The sequence below is a fragment of the Schistocerca cancellata genome, chromosome 4 (assembly GCF_023864275.1).
Source record: "Schistocerca cancellata isolate TAMUIC-IGC-003103 chromosome 4, iqSchCanc2.1, whole genome shotgun sequence".
Classification (NCBI taxonomy): Eukaryota; Metazoa; Arthropoda; class Insecta; order Orthoptera; family Acrididae; genus Schistocerca; species Schistocerca cancellata.
In genome coordinates, this window is record NC_064629.1 from 610,941,735 (window position 1) to 610,962,499 (window position 20,765).

The 20,765-nt window shown below is 38.8% G+C and overlaps 1 protein-coding gene across 1 annotated transcript in view; it reads right to left on the reverse strand.

Moving 5' to 3' along the window:
- LOC126184444 (probable C-mannosyltransferase DPY19L1) overlaps positions 1–17,406 on the reverse strand; it is a 227,090-nt gene extending 209,684 nt beyond the window's left edge. Inside the window, exon 1 of the mRNA XM_049926835.1 lies at positions 16,975–17,406. Within this exon, the coding sequence (XP_049782792.1) occupies positions 16,975–17,113 (139 nt within the window). The 5' untranslated portion in view covers positions 17,114–17,406. The remainder of the gene's footprint in view (positions 1–16,974) is intronic.
- Positions 17,407–20,765: the final 3,359 nt, after the last annotated feature.

Consider the following 20,765-nt stretch of genomic DNA (forward strand, 5'->3'; position numbering starts at 1 on the left):
GGGTCAGCATTACACACAAATGATAAAAGATATTGTCTCAGTTCTTTCACAGCCCAATAGACCTTTGTCCTTCATGCAGTATCCATAAAGCAGTAGTTTACTTCGAATTCTTGACTGAGATATACAAGAACAGACAAGAGTGCAGCTTATGCATCGCATTTTGAGTCTTTGTTTCTCTTTAGGCACCCAAAGGTCTGAAAATGAGTCATGCTGTGGCATCTAAATATATGAGGAAATCAAAGCCATTTGTAAAGAAGGGGTAACACACTGTAAATTGGTTATAACATTAATGACCTTGAAGATCATGGCTCAATCAGTAAAGTGGCTCCAAAAGTGTAGAAAATGATTATTAACCTGTTTTCAGGTAACCCATTCTTAACATTGTGTCAAATGCAAGCAAAATTCACTTTGAAACAGCTTTCATTGCAAATTCGACGCATTCAGAGGTCTATTCCATGTGGATACATGAGAAACTTGGTTTCAAGTATGTCTCGAAGATGTCAAGTAATTATCTATACTGTGGGTGACTGGATGTATTATTTATTGTAATGGCATTTTTCTGTTCATTTATGATGTATGTACATGTTTTAGTTTGTTGCCACATACATTTTTCTGCTGATTAACCCGACCATGATCTTACTGGACAGTGTGTATGAAAGTAGCTGCAGACACAGATCCTATGGCAAAAGACAGCAGCCTGGATGAAATCTAAGTCATCACTGCATTAAATGAAATTGCTGCCAAACAGAGAGAAGATCCAGCACTCCTGAAAACCATAGAAGCCTTGAATAAGGAGGAACTGACCAAAGGAGCTCATTTACAGTCAGCTATCCAGAAATATTTCCACAATGCTCCAATATCTGGTCAGCTGGGATTTGTGAAGACTTTATACAGAATCAGATACAAAAATTGTTGGCCAGGGTTCTACCAATCTATTAGCCATTAAATAAGCCATTGTAAAGAATACCAATAATGTAAGAATGTGGCAAAATTACCTCCAGGGCAACAACTACTGACCACACCAGCAGCAGTGCCATTCCACTGAATTGGAATCAATCTCTTGGGGAGCTTCTTGAAGTCAATGAACAGGAGAAGGTTAGTAATCCGCACTGACTACCTCACCTGCTGTGCAATCATTGAAGTTGTACTGACTGTCAAAGCTCTGAAATTGCCATGTTCATTGCAAAAGACATCATTTTGAAGCAAAGAGGATCCCCCGTGATGATCTGTGATTGTGGAAAAGTTTTTCAGTGAAGATTATTATCAGAGATAATTTCACACTGCAACATTGCGCACAGGAAGACACTTGCCTATCATCCACAGACGAATGGCCTCATAGAATGTTTTAATAAGATGTTGATGTCGAACAGAGAGGGGGGGGGGAGATAGATAGAGAGAGAGAGAGAGAGAGAGAGAGAGAGAGAGAGAGAGTGGCATACAATACTGCCTGTCATGACATTTGCATACTAACACAGCAAAGCAACACACTGCTCTTCCTGCTCCATGGTCGCGAGGCCGAAGCAACAATGGATTCACTGTTACCATTTCAGAAAGACGATAATCAGGATGACTGTGTTAAACACCTCATCACCAGGAATGAAGAACCAAGGCAGCTGGATCGCATATGGACCCTGGATTCCCAGTGTAACGACCAAGAGTGCTATCACACCAAGCATCGGCCAGTGGGATACAGCCTGGGAGATTTGAAATGGATTTTTACACCTGTGCAGAAAGTAGGACTATCAGAAAAGCTACTAAAGTCCTGCTTTGGGCTGTACCGTATCCTTCATTACTTTTCAAATGTCACATATGAAGTCAAGGATTATCACCTTTCCTCAAGAAGACAAAAGTGCACAGACATTGTCCACGTCCCCCTCCGCATGATGCTCTACTACATCCCAGAGATACAGTTCGATGATGGGAGGTTCAGGGAAACTGAGGACCCCCTCAACATTTGCAAAGCTTTGATGGGAGGCCTACCTTCAGTGCTCATCATAGTGAAGAGGATGTAACAACATGACCAGAACATGAAGATTCACCAGCGCCCCATACAGAGGACCATTAACAAGATCTAGACCCAGAGTGCTATAGCCGGCTCGAGAACTTCTGAAACAGTGGGTTGCTGTTTCTTCAGGAGAGAGAGCAGTGCTGCGAAATGTGGTGCACACAGTGTGTTAGTGCGGTTAGTGCCACTGTTGGGCGTGCTGCAGGTTGCTAGTTCAAATCTGACCACCAACAGCTATTTGTTGTTATGTATTTATCATTTCTGCAAGGTTCTTGAAAACCTTATGTTTGCAATTGTTGTACATTATGGAATATTTGATGTTTATATACCCTAAATACCTACATTCTGAAATATTTAGTGTTCATATAAATAACTGCCCACTCCATCCAGGAGTTAAGTCCTATTCTAGCTGTACATTACTGCTAATTGTTTTTGTAACTAGTGATCAAATTTGCTCAGCCTGGGTGGCTGACTTGAGGGATAAGAATATCCTGTAGAACCAAGTGGCAATTATATCAAAACATTAGAAACAGTCAAAATCTAAATGCAGCAGCCCATTACAAACAGTATTGTAAGGTGCTTAAAAAAGTTATTAAGAAGGCAAAAAGTATGTGCTATGCAGATAGAATAGCTAAGTCTCAGGATAAAATTAAAACCATATGGTCAGTCGTAAAGGAAGTGGCTGGTCTGCAGAGACAGGTCGAGGATATAGAATCAGTGCGTAGTGGGAATGTCTGTGTTACTGATAAGTCACATATCTGTACAGTATTTAATACTCACTTTCTGAATATAGCAGGTGAACTAAATAGAAACCTAGTTCCAACAGGGAATCATATAGCGCTCGTAGGAAAAAGTGTTCCGAGACTGTTACCTGAAATGCTCCTCCATGATATTGACAAGAGGGAGATTGAGTTAATAATTAAATCACTAAAGACCAAGAACTCTCATGGATATGATGGGGTATCTAGCAGAATACTGAAGTAGTGTTCTATGTACGTTAGCCCAGTACTTAGCCATATCTGTAACTTTTCCTTTAGGAGTGGTCGGTTTCCTGACCAATTAAAGTACTTGGTAGTGAAGCCACTTTATAAAAAGGGAGACAGGGATAATGTTGACAATTATAGACCTATTTCTATGCCATCGGTGTTTACTAAAGTTATCGAGAAGGTTGTATATACAAGGTTACCGGAGCATTTAAATTCACATAATTTGCTGTCAAATGTACAGTTTGGTTTTAGAAACGGTTTAGCAATTAAAAATGCTATATTCTCTTTTCTCTGTGAAGTTTTGGACGGATTAAATAAAAGGTTGCGAACACTAGGTGTTTTCTTTGATTTAACGAAGGCTTTTGACTGTGTTGACCACAAAATATTACTGCAGAAGTTGGACCATTATGGAGTAAGGGGAGTAGCTTACAATTGGTTCGCCTCTTACTTTGAGAACAGAAAGCAGAAGGAAATTCTCCGCATTATTGAGAGTGGTAGTGATGTTCAGTCCCAATGGGGCACTGTTAAGTGGGGCGTTCCCCAAGGGTCAGTGCTGGGGCCAAGGCTGTTTCTTATTTATATAAATGATATGCCTTCTAATATTACAAGTGATTCAAAAATATTTCTGTTTGCTGATGACACCAGCTTGGTAGTGAAGGATCTTGTGTGTAATATTGAAACATTATCAAATAATGTAGTTCATGAAATAAGTTTGTGGCTTGTGGAAAATAATTTGACGCTAAATCAAAGTAAGACTCAGTTTTTACAGTTTCTAACTCACAATTCAACAAGAACTGATATTTTGATCAGACAGAATGGGCATATTATAAGCGAGATGGAACAGTTCAAGTTCCTAGAGGTTCGGATAGATAGTAAGCTGTTGTGGAAAGCCCATGTTCAGGATCTTGTTCAGAAACTAAATGCTGCTTTATTTACCATTAGACCAGTATCTGAAATACGTGACAGTTCAACACGAAAAGTAGTCTACTTCACATATTTTCATGCGCTTATGTCATATGGTATTATTTTTTGGGGTAATTCTTCTGATTCAAAAAGGGCATTTTTGGCTCAAAAATGGGCTGTTCGAGCTATATGTGGTGTAAGTTCGAGAACCTCTTGTCGACCCCTATTCCATAGTCTGGGAATTCTGACATTGCCCTCACAGTATATATTTTCTTTAATGTCATTTGTTGTTAGCAATATTAGCTTATTCCCAAGAGTTAGCAGCTTTCACTCAGTTAATACTAGGCAGAGATCAAATCTGCATGAGGAATGCACTTCCTTGACTCTTGTGCAGGAAGGAGTGCACTATTCTGCTGCATCCATTTTCAATAAGCTACCACAAGAACTCAAAAACCTTAGCAGTAGCCCAAACGCTTTTAATTCTAAACTGAAGAGTTCCTTCATGGCTCACTCCTTCTATTCTGTCGAGGAGCTCCTGGAAGAGCTGAAAAATTAAGCAAATTCCAGTGTTACATTGTTGATTTTCTTTATTTAAACTTACGAATTGTCGCCTGAATACGTTTCTTGTATTTCATTTTATCTGTTTCTACTATCGTGTTATAATTTCATGTATTGACTCGTTCCATGACCATGGAGACTTCTTAATTTGGTCCCACGGAACAATAAATAAATAAATAAAATAAATAAATGCACCAGATGCCCCAATTTTTTTTCTCTGGATTGGAACAAAACTCCATTTCCATTCACCAGATGCCCCAATTTTTTTATTTATTTCTTCAGCAGAGAAGAGGCACTTTTTCTAATTGAGGCTAGAGCCTGCAGTCTGAACACACTGCAGCACGATTATCAGTCAGCTTAGATGATCTTGGAATATCTTCTAAGAATGACTATGTCACCCAGACAGCAAAGATTCGTCAACCATTTAAGGTGTCAAAGCATGTTTCCCATCCTATGTTTGAAGGTGGTTAGAACCCTACAAGTACAAAATGTCATAGCTTTAAACTCACACAAAAACCATCAGGAGTTATAAAGGCAGCCTTTTCCCAGTTAGTCTCAATCTGCCAGTAGCCTTTGTACAAGTCCATTGTTGGGAAGTATACTACTGGCCATTAAAATTGCTACACCAAGAAGAAATTCAGATGATAAATGGGTATTCATTGGATGAATATGTTATATTAGAACTTATATGTGATTACATTTTCACGCAATTTGGGTGCATAGATCCTGAGAAATCAGTACCCAGAACAACCACCTCTGGCCATAATAATGGCCTTGATACGCCTGAGCATTGAGTCAAACAGAGCTTGGATGGCGTGTACAGGTAAAGCTGCCCACGCAGCTTCAACACGATACCATAGTTCATCAAGAGTAGTGATTGGCATATTGTGACAAGCTAGTTGCTCAGCCACCATTGACCAGACGTTTTCAATTGGTGAGAGATCTGGAGAATGTGCTGGCCAGGGCAGCAGTCGAACATTTTCTGTATCCAGAAAGGCCCGTACAGGACCTGCAACATGCGGTCGTGCAGTATCCTGCTGAAATGTAGGGTTTTGCAGGGATCGAATGAACGGTAAAGCCATGGGTCGTAACACATCTGAATGTAATGTCCTCTGTTCAAAGTGCCATCAATGCGAACAAGACTTGACTGGGACGTGTAACCAATGGCACCCCATACCATCACGCCGGGTGATACGCTAGTATGGCAATGACAAATACACGCTTCCAATGTGCGTTCACAGTAATGTCGCCAAACACGGTTGCAACCATCATGATGCTGTAAACAGAACCTGGATTCATCCAAAGAAATGACGTTTCGCCATTCGTGCACCCAGGTTCATCGTTGAGTACACCATCACAAGCCCTCCTGCCTGTGATGCAGCATCAAGGGTAACCGCAGCCATGGTCTCCGAGCTGATAGTCCATGCTGCTGCAAACATCGTCGAACTGTTCGTGCAGATGGTTGTCATCTTGCAAATGCCCCCATCTGTTGACTCAGTGATTGAGACGTGGCTGCATGATCCGTTACAGCCATGCAGATAAGATGCCTGTCATCTCGACTGCTAGTGATACGAGGCCGTTGGGATCCAGCACGGCATTCCGTATTACCCTCTGGAACCCACCGATTCCATATTCTGCTAACAGTCATTGGATATCGACCAACGCGAGCAGCAATGTCATGATACGATAAACCACAATCACGATAGGCTACAATCCGACCTTTATCGAAGTCGGGAACATGATGGTACGCATTTCTCCTCCTTACACGAGGCATCACAACAACATTTCACCAGGCAATGCCGGTCAACTGCTGTTTGTGTATGAGAAATCGGTTGGAAACTTTCCTCACATCAGCATGTTGTAGGTGTCGCCACCAGCGCCAACCTTGTGTGAATGCTCTGAAAAGCTAATCATTTGCATATCACAGCATCTTCTTCCTGCCAGTTAAATTTCATGTCTGTACAATGTCATCTTCACGGTGTAGCAATTGTAATGGCCAGAAGTGTAGTTTGCTCTTTGCAAGCAGGATAGTGTCTCATCAATGTGCAGCAATGGATAGACATCATTAGTTGACGCAGAAATGCTATGTGCCATCCTTCTTCACAAGGACCACAGGAGAGAACCTAGGATGTTCTGAAAGTTCAATGATGCCACCTTGCAGCATCTTCTCCATTTCCTCCCAGATAGCCGTCGTTCAGATGGCAGCACATTATATGAGTGCTAGCTAACTCATGGATGATCCTCAATGTTGGTATGGTTTTTTACCATGAGCTGCTTGGTCTATCTTTCTCCACTATGGATCCGAAAGGATCCAAAAATTGATACAAAATGGCTATCAATTGCTGAGATTGGTTCCTCAGTCAGGCCAGGTTCTTTTGAAAGTTTGATAGTAGCTTCTTCCTCTGCATTTTCTGTAGTGGTAGTGAAGTACAATTCTTCATCGGCGACATTAAGCTGCTGTTCCTGGACTGGTTTGGCTGCCCCTACACATACTGCTTTAGGGATGAGTTGTGGCTACTCTTGACAGTGATTTAAAGTTTTCCTCGAGCACCTACCACACTTATTATCATAGATGGTATGTAGATTTCTTTTGTGAGTGTGAGTAGCTTTATCAACAAAAGTTTCACAGTTTAAAACTGAACATCTTGACTGATGACTGGTACTCGTCTCGTTGATGATGGTGGAATAATAATGTTTTCAATAGCAAACAAATGTCTCAGGATGGTGATAGATGTGTAAGTCTACTATGGAACTGCATCTTGTAAAGGCTTATTGCAGCTTACAGTTCTGCAAGTGCAGGATTTTGTGTCAGTATTTGCTGTCATTTGGGAACCAATATCATTCTTCAGAGTAGCCCACTTCAGGATTGCCCAAACTTCCATTATAAAGCTTAGGGCTGGACGATCTACAATAAATACATCTCAGTATGTGGTATACAGGGCACAACCATGATATATATGGAACCCAAGCTTTTGGATGGACAAGAATGGGACTGCATCCCAGCATTCATCCTTAATCATTTAGGGAATCTACAGCAGCCCTAAATCTTTACATCTGGACAAGTACGTGGGCAACAATCCTCCCATATTTGAGTCCTGTGTTTAAACCACCATTTCATCTCACTAGGTGGAAGGAAGATTTGTCTAATATTCATCAGCAGCCACTGAAACACTATGCTTGTGTACAGTCTCACCATTGGGCATTGTTAAGTCCCATAATGCTTAGAGCCATTTGAACCCTTGGGCATTGCATCTACATGTCAAGCTGCAGGCAGCCAGTGGGAAGACAGTATGGGGTAACCAATGATCAGTCACTAGCCAGATGACTTTCTCATATCACAAAGTATGAAGTATTTGCCTTGGGTGGACAATTCTCACTTCACAGACTGCTTCGGCCACAGACTGACATTTCTGTTATTGATACATGGTAGTAGGGCTATATGTAATATTGAAATAGTTGTTAATAAATTCATCTGGATCTTGGTTGTGATGACTGACTGATCTGTGGCATAGCTCAAACTCCACATAGCCTGGGTCTATGTTACATTGGAAGGTGATAGACTGACAGAGTTGGCAAAGCCAACGAATTTGAATAAAGAATCAAATGTTAATGTTAAGCCTTGATTTTGGTGAAGACTGCCCTTAAAATCACTTGCTATACAAATCAGCTGATCCACCACCATAACTTACACTTTGTTGACAACAGAGATTCCAAGGAAACAGCATGCACAGGCCTTCCAAACATTAAGGTTTGTCAGACAGTCAACAACAAGGTCAGTAAGAACAGAGTACAAACATGGACGGAACAAGGCAATGGAAGGATTTTTGTCATATCCTTGACGAAAGAAATACCTCAACATGTGCCATAACTGGTTTAAGGAAACTGTGGAATGGGTAAATCTTGGTTGATGAATGGGGATTTGAACCTTATGCCTCCTGAATGAGAGTTCAGCACTCCTACTACTACATCACCTTGTTCAGTCACTTGCTGCAGTGGAGTGAACTGCAGTAACTGGTAAGTTGAAAGAGAGTTTAAAACAGCAGTCTTCTCAAGCTCGTAAATCACTCTTTTCATGATTTTTCTATCATCATGCAGATCGAATTGCAGTTTTTTGTTTGTTTGTATCCCTATGTTTAACACAAATGTAGACAACAATCCTTACCCTTTTAACTTAAAATGCTACATAAAACAAAAATTATGGCAGTTTACTCTACTATCTGGGTATTAAATAAGCTTATTTGTTTAGCCAGCTCTCAGTGTTTTAACCTGGAGTATACCTTTCCATAACCTTGTAAATAGTTCTGCAAGTTTGATTACACTTAAGTTTTGCAAATCCTTCTGAAGTGCTATGATTTATATAAATATTTTGCTAGCCACAGGATATGTTTTGTTCTATTATTTTCGGATACACACATTTCCCAAGACCAGGCCAGTCACAGTACTTAATGTGCGCTCATATATGGAGAAGTAGATTCCTACCATTCCCACAACCCAATCACATTTGATGTAACTCAGTCTATTTTTTTAACTTCATAGAACTTAATTTCAAACAGTAATTTAAACCTTTGCACTCTGTAATGCAATTATAGGTCATCTTTGTGCACTCTCATTTAAACTACACCACAGACAACTGCACGAGTCTCTCTGTGGGAACAATGAGGTCACCGACCAACAAGCAGGGTGTACATTAAAATGGTAAGTGTGCTTGCATTCAAATAAGCATTACAATACAAAACCTTTCATTGTGTGATTTTTTTAACTCATGATAGACTGTTTCGATCATCATTTCACTCTGTTTACAAATGAATGACTGTCATCATCAAAATCATTATCACCCTCATTTACATTTAGTCATTCCTCTAAAAGCTCTACAATCTCTTCCTCAGAAAAGGCTGTGGGTGAAGAGCTAGTCATTTTGTGCCTACTAACTTGAACATAATAATTACAAACTTTCTCTCAACACAACTGCTACAGTTTGACACCGAGTTAATGCAGATTTTCCTAGGTGGCATTGATACCTAGTACTGTCAGATTAAAGGATGGAATATGTGAGGTATACAAAAAAAATTGTGTCGAATGAGGTGTGGCATTAGAGTGGAAAACAAAATTTGCAATATTGAGCACCATTTGCCATTGGAGTGAAACAGCATAAAAGGTTGAAAGTGATCCTTCCCATTCCACCATTCATATACGTAAAGTGAGAAGCACACTTGTAAAAATCAAGATAGCTATATGAAGCAGCATATCCCATGTTATCTGCACAGGAGCAATGAGCATATTAGGAAGGATATTTAATAATAATATCACAGGATACACTATAGATTGACTTGTGTAGTAGAAAAGTAGTAGACATGCACATACAAATCCAGCCATTTAAAATAATCTAGTTGTTGTTAATAACAAACAGGTAAATAGTCATTTACCTCTGTGTACTCAAAAAGTTAACCAACGGAAACTAGAATTTTTCATAAAATACCCAAATATGAATAATTATTATGGCTTCAAGAACAAAAACTCCATGTGTTATAGAAAAAAATAATCCAAATATCTAGGACAAAGTTTATTATTGCATTGGTCTTCATAAAAGCTGTTGATTCATGCCACATCAACAAAAACATAATCATAGTCTATACCAAAACCTGAACCTAGTCTGACTAAAGTATGCAGGGTCAGCTAAATGATATTAATTAATGGTAATATTATTTATCACAAAGTAAGAAACAAATCTAGTAACATAATGACAATAGTGATAATTGTTTACGAAAAAGCTGTACAGGTTTTTCTTACAAAATCCATTTTTTCCTTACAAGGATTCTTACAAATCACCAATGCAAGTATAACTTTCTAAAAAATATATTTGCATTAAACTTCACATTAAAAAGACTTAATAAGTATACTTATGAAGTCTACTACATGTGCATATGCTAAACTACTGATAAAGAATCTGATACTATTTTACATTTATTCAGTATCAGTCACTGTAAATTAAATGCAACATAAAATGACTACTCCATATGAAGCAAATAACTATCCTACAATTAACCTTTTTGTGGTTTATGGAATACATAAGTTCCACAAAAGCAATAGTTAGTTAGTTACATGTTACATGGATCAGTTTGCACATCGTAATGATGTGGAATGAGTCATTTTACATTCACATCGTAAATTAATTTGTACATATGATTACATTCTGAACACTTCCAAGTTTTTTCCTTACAAAAAGAAAAAAATACACACAGATGTCAGGTAGTAACTCCTACCCAACACCTTTTACACATTGCAGTAATAGAAATTATTTTGTGGAATAGCAGGAGCTGTCAAGGAGAAACTTTCTAAGTTTGTTTTCATATTTTGCTTTGCTGCCTGTCAGACATTTTATATCACTGGATAAGTGATAAAAAATTTTAGTTGCAGCACTGTGCACAACCTTCATGAGGAGCAATGAATGCCATTTTTCGTTCTGTTATTGTAATTATACAAATAATCATTTCATTTAAACTGAGTCTATTATTTACAAAAAAGAAGCTTCATGAGAGAATAAATATACTATGATGCAGCAGTCAGAATGCCCAACTCCTTAAACAGAAGACTACAAGATGATCATGGGTGATCACCACATATTATTCTTACAGCACGTTTTTGTGCAATGAAAACTTTCATTCTTAAAGATGAGTTACCCCAGAACATTGCTGCATATGACATTATTGAATGAATATCTGTCAACTTACTGATTTGTCTCTCCCCAAGATTTGCAATGTTGCTAAGTGCAAATAAGGCTGAACTGAATTGTTTTAGGAGTTCCAAAATGTGCTTCTTCCGTTTTAAATTCTCAACAGTATGGACCACTAAGAATTTTTAAGTTTCCACTTGATTTATTAATTACTTGTTGTTACACTTATCATTGGTGTAATACCCATAGATGTGCAGAACTGAATGTGTTGCATTTTTTTTTTTTTAAACTGAAGGTGAAACAATTCACAGAAACCTTGTCAATGATACTTTTAAAAACTTTGTTTACAATTTCTTCTGTTTATGCATGTATGCTTGGATTGATTACAATACTAGTGTCGACTGTAAAAACTGATTCTGTTTGCTATGTATCGGAGGGAAGATTGTTTACATATATGACGATCAATAATGGACCTGAGATTGAGCTTGTGGAACCCCATATATACTTTCTCCCCAGTCAGAACTATGTCCACAAACTATATTGGTTAAATTACAAAATACAACTACAACTTTCATTTGGTTAAATGTGACATTATCCACTGATTTGCTATATTATCAATCCCATAAAACATAAATTTATCTAGGAGAATACTGTGATTCACACAGTCAAATGACAGATAGGTTGCAGAAAATACCAACCGGTGCTGCTTTATTATTTATTGCTTGTAAAATCTGGTGACTGAACATGTAAATGGTATTCCCAGAAGAGAAACCTTTATGAAGCCCTAACTGTGGTTTGCTGAGGATATTATTGTTGCTACAGTGAGATACTATTCTACAAAGCATCATCTTTCCAAAAATTTTGGAAAATGATATCAAGAGTGGAACAGGTCAGTAGTTATTGATATGTCTCTTATCACCTTTCTTAATGAGGGCTTTAACATTGGTATACTTCAGTTTTTATGGAAAAATTCCTTGAGTTAGATGATGCATTACATATTTTGGATAAGTATAAGCTTATTATATGGGGGGAAAATCTTTAGTACTTTATTGGAAACACTACTGGAAGCTTTAATTTTTGAGAGAATGTATAATTTTCTTAATTTCAGCAGGAGAAGTTGGTATTCATATGATCGAATTTCCTGAGAATTACTTTTTCGACATACTGCTGGGATTTTTCTCTTGAACTGTTTGTCCCGATGTTTTCCACTATATTTAAGAAATGATTATTAAATACATTTTCTACCTAAGACTCATCATTTACAGCCCTTTCACTCAGCTCAGTTGCGATGTTATCTTGTTTTGTGGCTGGCTGTCCTACTCCTCGTTTCACTACGTTCCATATAGCCTTAAGTCTGTTTTCAGGATTACTGCTTTCTGGAAGTATGTACACATTTCTTGTTTTTTAATAATCTTTCTTAGCAACATTTGGGTAGTTTTTGTAGTGTGCAACTACTGCAGGATTCTTACTTGTTCTTGCCAAAAAGATACATTTCCCTTTTCCTTTCACAAGATACTTTAATCTCAATAATAATGTACAGTCTTTTACATGGTTGTTTTGTGTCCTTCCAGATTAGCTTGTGCGGAAATCTATTTTCAAATAATTATGTGAATTTATCATTGAATAGATTAAATGTGGTTCATTATAAATTTCATCCCAGGTCATCACCTGTAAATTATTCTTCAAAACATTTGTCCTGGAGTCATTAATTATTCTCACTAATTTCCACTGAGGAGTATCCTTACTGCAAGGCACTATGTTAATTGCCCTAACTAACTGTGTGTCATGATCAGACAGACATTTGTTAGTGCATAACAGTTATTTTCTTGCTTTGAGCTCCACCAAATAAAACATTATCAATTAGGGTCCTGTTTAACTAAACAATAATAAAATAAACTTTCATTGTACCATTTTGTTGCCAATGTCCAAGTGTTACCCCACAGTAATGACACACTTTCAGCATTATACAGTGCAGCTCTATCGGATCCCACCCAAACGCTTATTCATTTACTAATTATCTCGTGCACAATTGCCTCAATGTGGTATTGTGGTGCTGGCTCAGATTCTGTGGCATTCTGTTGCACAGATTGTAAATTTTTTCTCACCTAGCCCCCTGTTTTTTATCGTACTGCTGTTCATTTAGAAGGATGACATCACAATTAATTGCTGTGTTAATTGATGCAATAATCAGGTAATAGGTATGGGCTCGCAAAATTACAACAACAATGGACTGGTACAAGACAGTTATCTACTTGTCTCAATGTTTTTGAACTTGCGTTTTGTCTTAATACATGGGACACCCACACTGATCAGCCACAACATTATGAGCACCTACCTACTATCGATATAACCCATCCAAGTGATAGCAGCGTACCTGGCAAGGAATGACTGCTGGTCAGACACATGCACAATGCACGTAGTATCAGTGAGTGTGTGTACAAAGGGGATGGCACACAATCTGTCTGAGTTTGAATGAGGGCAGATTTTGGTGGCCTGGAAGCTTGGTACGAGCTTTTCAGAAACTGCATGATTTCGCAGGTGTTCAAGGAGTGCTGGATGAGTGTCTCCAACTCATGGCAAAACCAAGTTGAAACTACATCCAAATGATGTGGGTGTGGGGGGCCACCCCTCATTAGAGATGTCGGACACTGTATGCTGGGCAGACTGGTAAAACAGGACAGAGACAAACTGTGGTGGAACTAACATGAGATTTTAATGCTGGGCAGAGTAAAAGCATGCCTGAACACAAAGTGCTTCAAAACCTCATAACGATGGGCCTCCGCAGCCAACAACCCATGCATGTGCCAATGTTAAGACATCAGCAACCATGACTGAAATGGGGCACATGACCACCAGCACTGGAAGTTGACGCAGTGGCAAGGCAGTGCACGGTCTGATGAATCCCGATACATTCTCCATCATGCTGACAGGAGGGCGCAAATCCGTCATCTTCCAAGGGAACAGCACCTTGACACGTTCTGCGTAATAGAGACAAGCTGGCCGCGGCTCCTTTATGCTCTTCTGAACATTCACATGGGTGTCCATTGGTCCAGTGGAGCTTGTGCAAGGCACCATGATGGCCAAGAAGTATATTACAATGGTTGCGGACCACGTACACCCTGTCATGACTGTCATAACGATCATGTTTCCCTATGGCAGTGGTATTTTTCAACAAGATAATGCGCCATGTCACAGGGTCAGGAGTGTGATGGAGCAGTTTGAGGAACACGGTGGCAAGTTCCAATTGATGTGCCAGCCCCCAAATTTGCCAGATCTGAACCATAATGGTTATGTATATGTATTGTGCTAGCATGTAGTGAGATGCCTTTGTAACTCTGAGAAAAATAATATGGACCATGGGGTAGATATACAGAAGCCTGTGAGCAATCAAATTAGGCTCTGCTTGCTTCATGAAAATCAGTGAATCACTATCTCATATAGTCCATGAATGGCTTAAGTGGCTAACAGCCTGTTCTTATAAATCACAGACATTGCTTTGAAACATTACTACGCACCTCAGTAATTCTACTGGTTCATGCATAATCTGTATTTACTGGGACATATGTGACCCACAAAACTTCACAAAACATGAAACCATTGGTGTGTGGTATGTCAAAACCATCATCAAATGTTATATTAAAAACTTGTGTGTTATATTTCACATTTTTCAGTGTCAGGAGAATGAACGTGATTTGATACTGATTTGTTACACTTTTTTTCCATAGTACCATCCAGATAAAATCATCATGAAATTAGAAATTTAACTCTGGAAATCCTAGGTTCCCATGAAAATAATGATCAAGTTAGGTTTGTGGGACACATGCCCACCAACTTCACCAATTTTCAAAATCGGTTAGCCAAAAATTCTGATAGTGGAAGTACCAAAACAAAATAAATTTATAACAAAGAAAGACAGTTTTTTTTTTTTTACATTTTATTTCTCAAATAGGCTATATACAAAATAAATTTTACCCCTGAAAGGGTTAACATCAAGAAGAAAATCATCTAAGAAAGGATAGGGAAAAAGGTAGTGCAGAGGCATATGTGTCAAATTGTGTGTCTCTTACATTTACATGCATTTGTTTCTACTAGGCGTAAAAATATAGTACATAAAAATACTCCTACCAAACTTAAGGGGCAAACACTTGCTCACAGTATTGTGACTCCACAGTTAACCCTTTATATTGACACTAATAGAAGTTTGTGGTATTTTCATTCCACACAATATGTGTGACAAATCATATAATGTGTTGTAAAACATTATAAACTCACTGAATTATACCAAAATAAAATAAATTATGCAACTGTTAAACAGAAAATTTCAAATAAATTCAAGTCAAATAGCCATGAAACAATGAACATAGAATACAAGGGTTTACTTCATTTCACGAATCTTAATAGCAGGTAACCAAAGGGGAAGATGTTACCCAAAAATTGTTACTAGAACCATCTGGCATTCTCAAAGAATGAGTTTGGAAAACACTATTCAAGTTGGCTGGATCACATAAACAAGATGAAATATGTAGATGTGGCCAAGTTACTTAATTCCTAATTTACGTCAAGCTTAGCTTTCAGTAATGTTCCAACATTCAGTAAAGTAAACTCTGAATAACTCTTCAGGATCTGAACAGAACTATAATTTTTTTCTATGGATTTGCTTTTACAATAGTAGTTTGCCTCCAAAAAAGATATTTTAGCAAAGACTTGGCAAAAAATACAATTTAATAGAAACTCACATATCTCAATAAACTATTCAAATATAGAAACTAGAGTATCAAACAACTGGAGAGTTTGCTACATTCTTCACAATACATTTATACTGTACACTGATATTTTGTATGTAAAAGTCTATCCTGGTTAAAGAAATACAATAAAAGTAGGTAGCCCTACTATATTCTTTGTAACTGGAATACAAAATGTATCAACTGTGTTTTCTGCAAGTACTAGAGGTAATACAGTATATTGATGCAAACAGTTTGATTATAACTCCAGAAGAAACTGTTCCAATGAACTTATTATCCAACCACAACAGGAGAACAAGCTAATCCTCATATTGAAATACATGGACAAACAATGGGAAAAATAGGGAGTACAACGTTCCTCAGTTTATGAATCCAATGGAAAATGAAATAGGATATCTTTGTAGATTACATAAACAGAAAACTAAGCAAAACATGTTTCATCATACTAAAACTAAGAAACTCTAAATCATATGATAATCTCAGGACCATAGTCTATATTTTGCTTCTGTTCACTCAGTGCTGAAATATGGTGTGGTATTTTGTGCAAACTGTGGAGCAAGTTGAAACAATTTAGCATACAGAAAAAGTTTATTTTACTAATGGAAGTGGTAGGCCAAAGATCGTCCTGTAGACAAATATGTAGTGACAACAAAATACTACCATTTCCATGTATTCACGTACTTGAAAATGTAATTATTATGAATCTGACACCGCAAATACATGACGTACAGGTGCAGCAGACAAATACAGACTACTACATAAAGGCATTCGTCATATCAACATCAAAGTATATAATGCATTATTTAAATCCACAGAAACAATTTCAAATCAGCCGTGAAGGATTGCCTGGTCAAGGACTGTTTCTATACAGTAAGGGTGTTTGTAGAAAAATCAAGACCGTAGCATCAATTACGACTGTATTTGTACGATGTATAGAATGACAAAATATTATGTAGGCTAATATTACTCTTTGCAAAAATTGTGTGTGTAAACAATTTCAAGAAATTGTGTATAGTAACTGAGGAGTGGTCTGAAATGTTTTGTACACTGTCGTGTCCTTGATTCACAGGACCAATACATAAATAAATAAATACTAGAAAAATAACTCACCCAGAACTATGACAAAAAATTTTGGTTTCGTTTCAGTTTTGTGTATGTGCGATACTTGTTTTGTTGGCACTTCCTTCTCTTTGCCTCTTCGTTTCCTCGACCTGTTATGCTTTCCACTATTTACATTTAGTTCCTTCATCTTATTAAATAAACCCACTTGCAAGCAGTAAACAACTTTCCTCCTAGTTCTAAACGCACTACTGCCATTCGCGGGCAAGGAATTTAAAAACTTGCGATGACAAATTCAAAGACCTCCAGCTGTAGCGCGGAGAGCGTCGTAACGTCGATGACTATCAACCCGAATGATAGTAAACACCGCAATTCTGTACTAGGCATGTTCCCACGGAGCTGGAATTCCGCTAGTAAGATCTAGCATTCGTCGCTGAGACACGGACGAGTCAACACAACTGTGAGCTTAGTGTGCGACAGTAAAAATGTCTCTAAGCACTATGGGACTTTACATCTGAGATCGTCAGTCTCCTAGACTTAGAACTACTTAAGCCTAACTAACCTAAGGACATCACACACATCCACGCCCGAGGCAGGATTCGAACCTGTTACCGTAACAGCAGCGCGGTTCCGGACTGAAGCGCCTATAACCACTCGGTCACAGCTGCCGGCTGGACGGCAGTATGCTTTTCCTCCTGTATCAGCAGTATGTTTTTCTGTGGTGTGTTTAGATTCACGTATCTATGTCATGTTTGTTTTTGATGCACAAAAATCGTTCGTAACAATTAATTCCGCAATTCTCTGGGAAATAACGCTCAGTAGCTATAGTTAAAATGGTAACTAATGTCGTGATCCCGGCCGATACCAGTCAGTGGTCGTCGTGGACGTGCGTACGTGCCCACCGAGCCAGTCATGACGCATTTTCCGTCAACAATGTAAATTACGGACCCGAGTCAGTCGGGTAAAACTGAAATGTGTTCTCAGAATTATCAGGAAGGAGTGGAACTTCATTGTTCGCATACATTTGGCTCGTCGCAGTCTGCAATGCACAGCACCTAGCTACCTTGGCACAACACACTGAGATAAAAGTCAAGACAGTTCACCATCATCACGACAAGTACCAATTTCAGACGCAAACGCGCCAAAAAAGGTAAAGCCAAGTGGCACACATTGCAGTAATGTTGTAGTGGTTGTCGATGTGGTGAGCTTGCAAATGTCGCCTACAATGTGGACGTTGTAGCAGAAGACAGTAACTTGTGTGTCAGTTGTGTAAATGGCCATTACAAGGGTCAGCGTATTCCACAACAGTTGGGAAGTAAGGGCATGAATAGATCACAGCGGTCACTCCTGTAGGAAGCAACTCATTCCCTAGCCTAACAACAAGAAATATGCTAGGGGGGATAATACATACCAGTCTTTAGGTATGGGTTCATATGTTGTATTTATAGAAGACGAAAATGGTAATGTGGGAAAGCTGTACTCGATGACTCTAACCAGAGTGTTGTTTAAAGAACATTTTGAGACATGAAATTCTTCATATCTCCGCCATTGGCAGAAACAGGTATAAAATTGAAACTAAATGTGGGCAGTTAGCAAATAAGTTACAGTTACTTCATGTCTCTTGGCAGAAAGGTGCGGAGGCCTAAATCACTAAATTTGTCACAAAGAGGTTGAGCATTATTCGAGATGTTGATATTGCATTATCTAATAAAGACATTCTTGCAGAAATAAAGTCTGAATTTTTAGTCACTGATGAGAGAAGGTTTCCCAAGAAAGTAACTGAAGATAGAGAGGTGGAGTACCTTCCCACACAAAAGTGTGTCTTAGCATTTAAACATCAACAACATCCCCAATATGTATATTTCAGCAGTATCCATTGTCCAGTTGCGCCATACGTCCATTCAGTTATTCAGTGCCGTAATTCCCTTTGATATTTTCATTTTTTTTTTGTCATCAGTCTACTGACTGGTTTGATGCAGCCCGCCACGAATTCCTTTCCTGTGCTAACCTCTTCATCTCAGAGTAGCACTTGCAACCTACGTCCTCAATTATTTGCTTGACGTATTCCAATCTCTGTCTTCCTCTACAGTTTCTGCCCTCTACAGCTCCCTCTAATACCATGGAAGTCATTCCCTCATGTCTTAGCAGATGTCCTATCATCCTGTCCCTTCTCCTTATCAGTGTTTTCCACATATTCCTTTCCTCTCCGATCCTGCGTAGAACCTCCTCATTCCTTACCTTATCAGTTCACCTAATTTTCAACATTCGTCTATAGCACCACATCTCAAATGCTTCGATTCTCTTCTGTTCCGGTTTTCCCACAATCCATGTTTCACTACCATACAATGCTGTACTCCAGACGTACATCCTCAGAAATTACTTCCTCAAATTAAGGCCGGTATTTGATATTAGTAGACTTCTCTTGGCCAGAAATGCCTTTTTTGCCACAGCGAGTCTGCTTTTGATGTCCTCCTTGCTCCGTCCGTCATTGGTTATTTTACTGCCTAGGTAGCAGAATTCCTTAACTTCATTGACTTCGTGACCATCAGTCCTGATGTTAAGTTTCTCGCTGTTCTCATTTCTACTACTTCTCATTACCTCTGTCTTTCTCCGATTTACTCTCAAACCATACTGTGTACTCATTAGACTGTTGATTCCATTCAGCAGATCATTTAATTCTTCTTCACTTTCACTCAGGATAGCAATATCATCAGCGAATCGTATCACTGATATCCTTTCACCTTGTATTTTAATTCCACTCCTGAACCTTTCTTTTATTTCCATCATTGCTTCCTCGATGTACAGATTGAAGAGTAGGGGCGAAAGGCTACAGCCTTGTCTTACACCCTTCCATTTACAGGGTGGCAATTATTGGACTATATAAAAAAATTAAATTAGTTACAAACTATGGCTTGCACACACTTTATTCAACATGTAAATATCAACACATATATTTGAATTTAGGTTATCTCATGTTCGATATGCCTGCCATCATTGGTGTTGATGTGGCGCAGACAAATAGCGAAATTCTGCATGACGTACTGAAGTGTCAGAACATCGATACTGTCGGTGACATTCTGAATGGCTATTTTCAGTTCAGCAATGATTTTGGGGTTATTGCTGTGCACCTTGTCTTTATACAGCCCCACTAAAAGGAGTCACGTGTGCTCAGATCCGGACAATATGCCAGCCAATCGAGACCTACTCCAGCGGCATTTGGGTACTCCAGAGACAGAATGCAGATCTCAAAGTGCTCGACCAGGACATCAAACACTCTCCTGCTTCGATGGATCCGAGCTCCGTCTTGCATGAACCACGTCTTGTCGAAATCAGGATCACTTTGGATAACTGGGATGAAATCATCTTCCAAAACCTTCATGTACTGTTCTGTAGTCACTGTGCCATCAAGGAATATCGCACAGATTATTTAGTGACTCGACATTGCACACCACACAGTCACCTGTTTTTATAATGGTGGGCTTCGTCGCTAATACAAACCAAACTAATTCTCATCATGCCCCGCGGCCAACCGCGCAGTTTGAACGTCCTATCGCAAACGGTTCAGAAGTTATGACGATTTTGTTTCATATAGTTCAATAACTGTCACCCTGTAAGAACACAATGTCGTAGTAGCACTCATTGTTCTAAACACACGGAATCCTATGAGACTTTTCGTTTATAGCTTTTCTTACACGTTTGATATTCCATCACAGTGTCCATCATTTGCGTAAATTACTGCTGATATTCCTCACCTCGAGCGCTCTCTGTTAGTGCATGGCCTAAAGTTTGCAGGAAACCAGAACGTTTGCAAATGACAAAAAAATAGACTCCATCAGCGACCT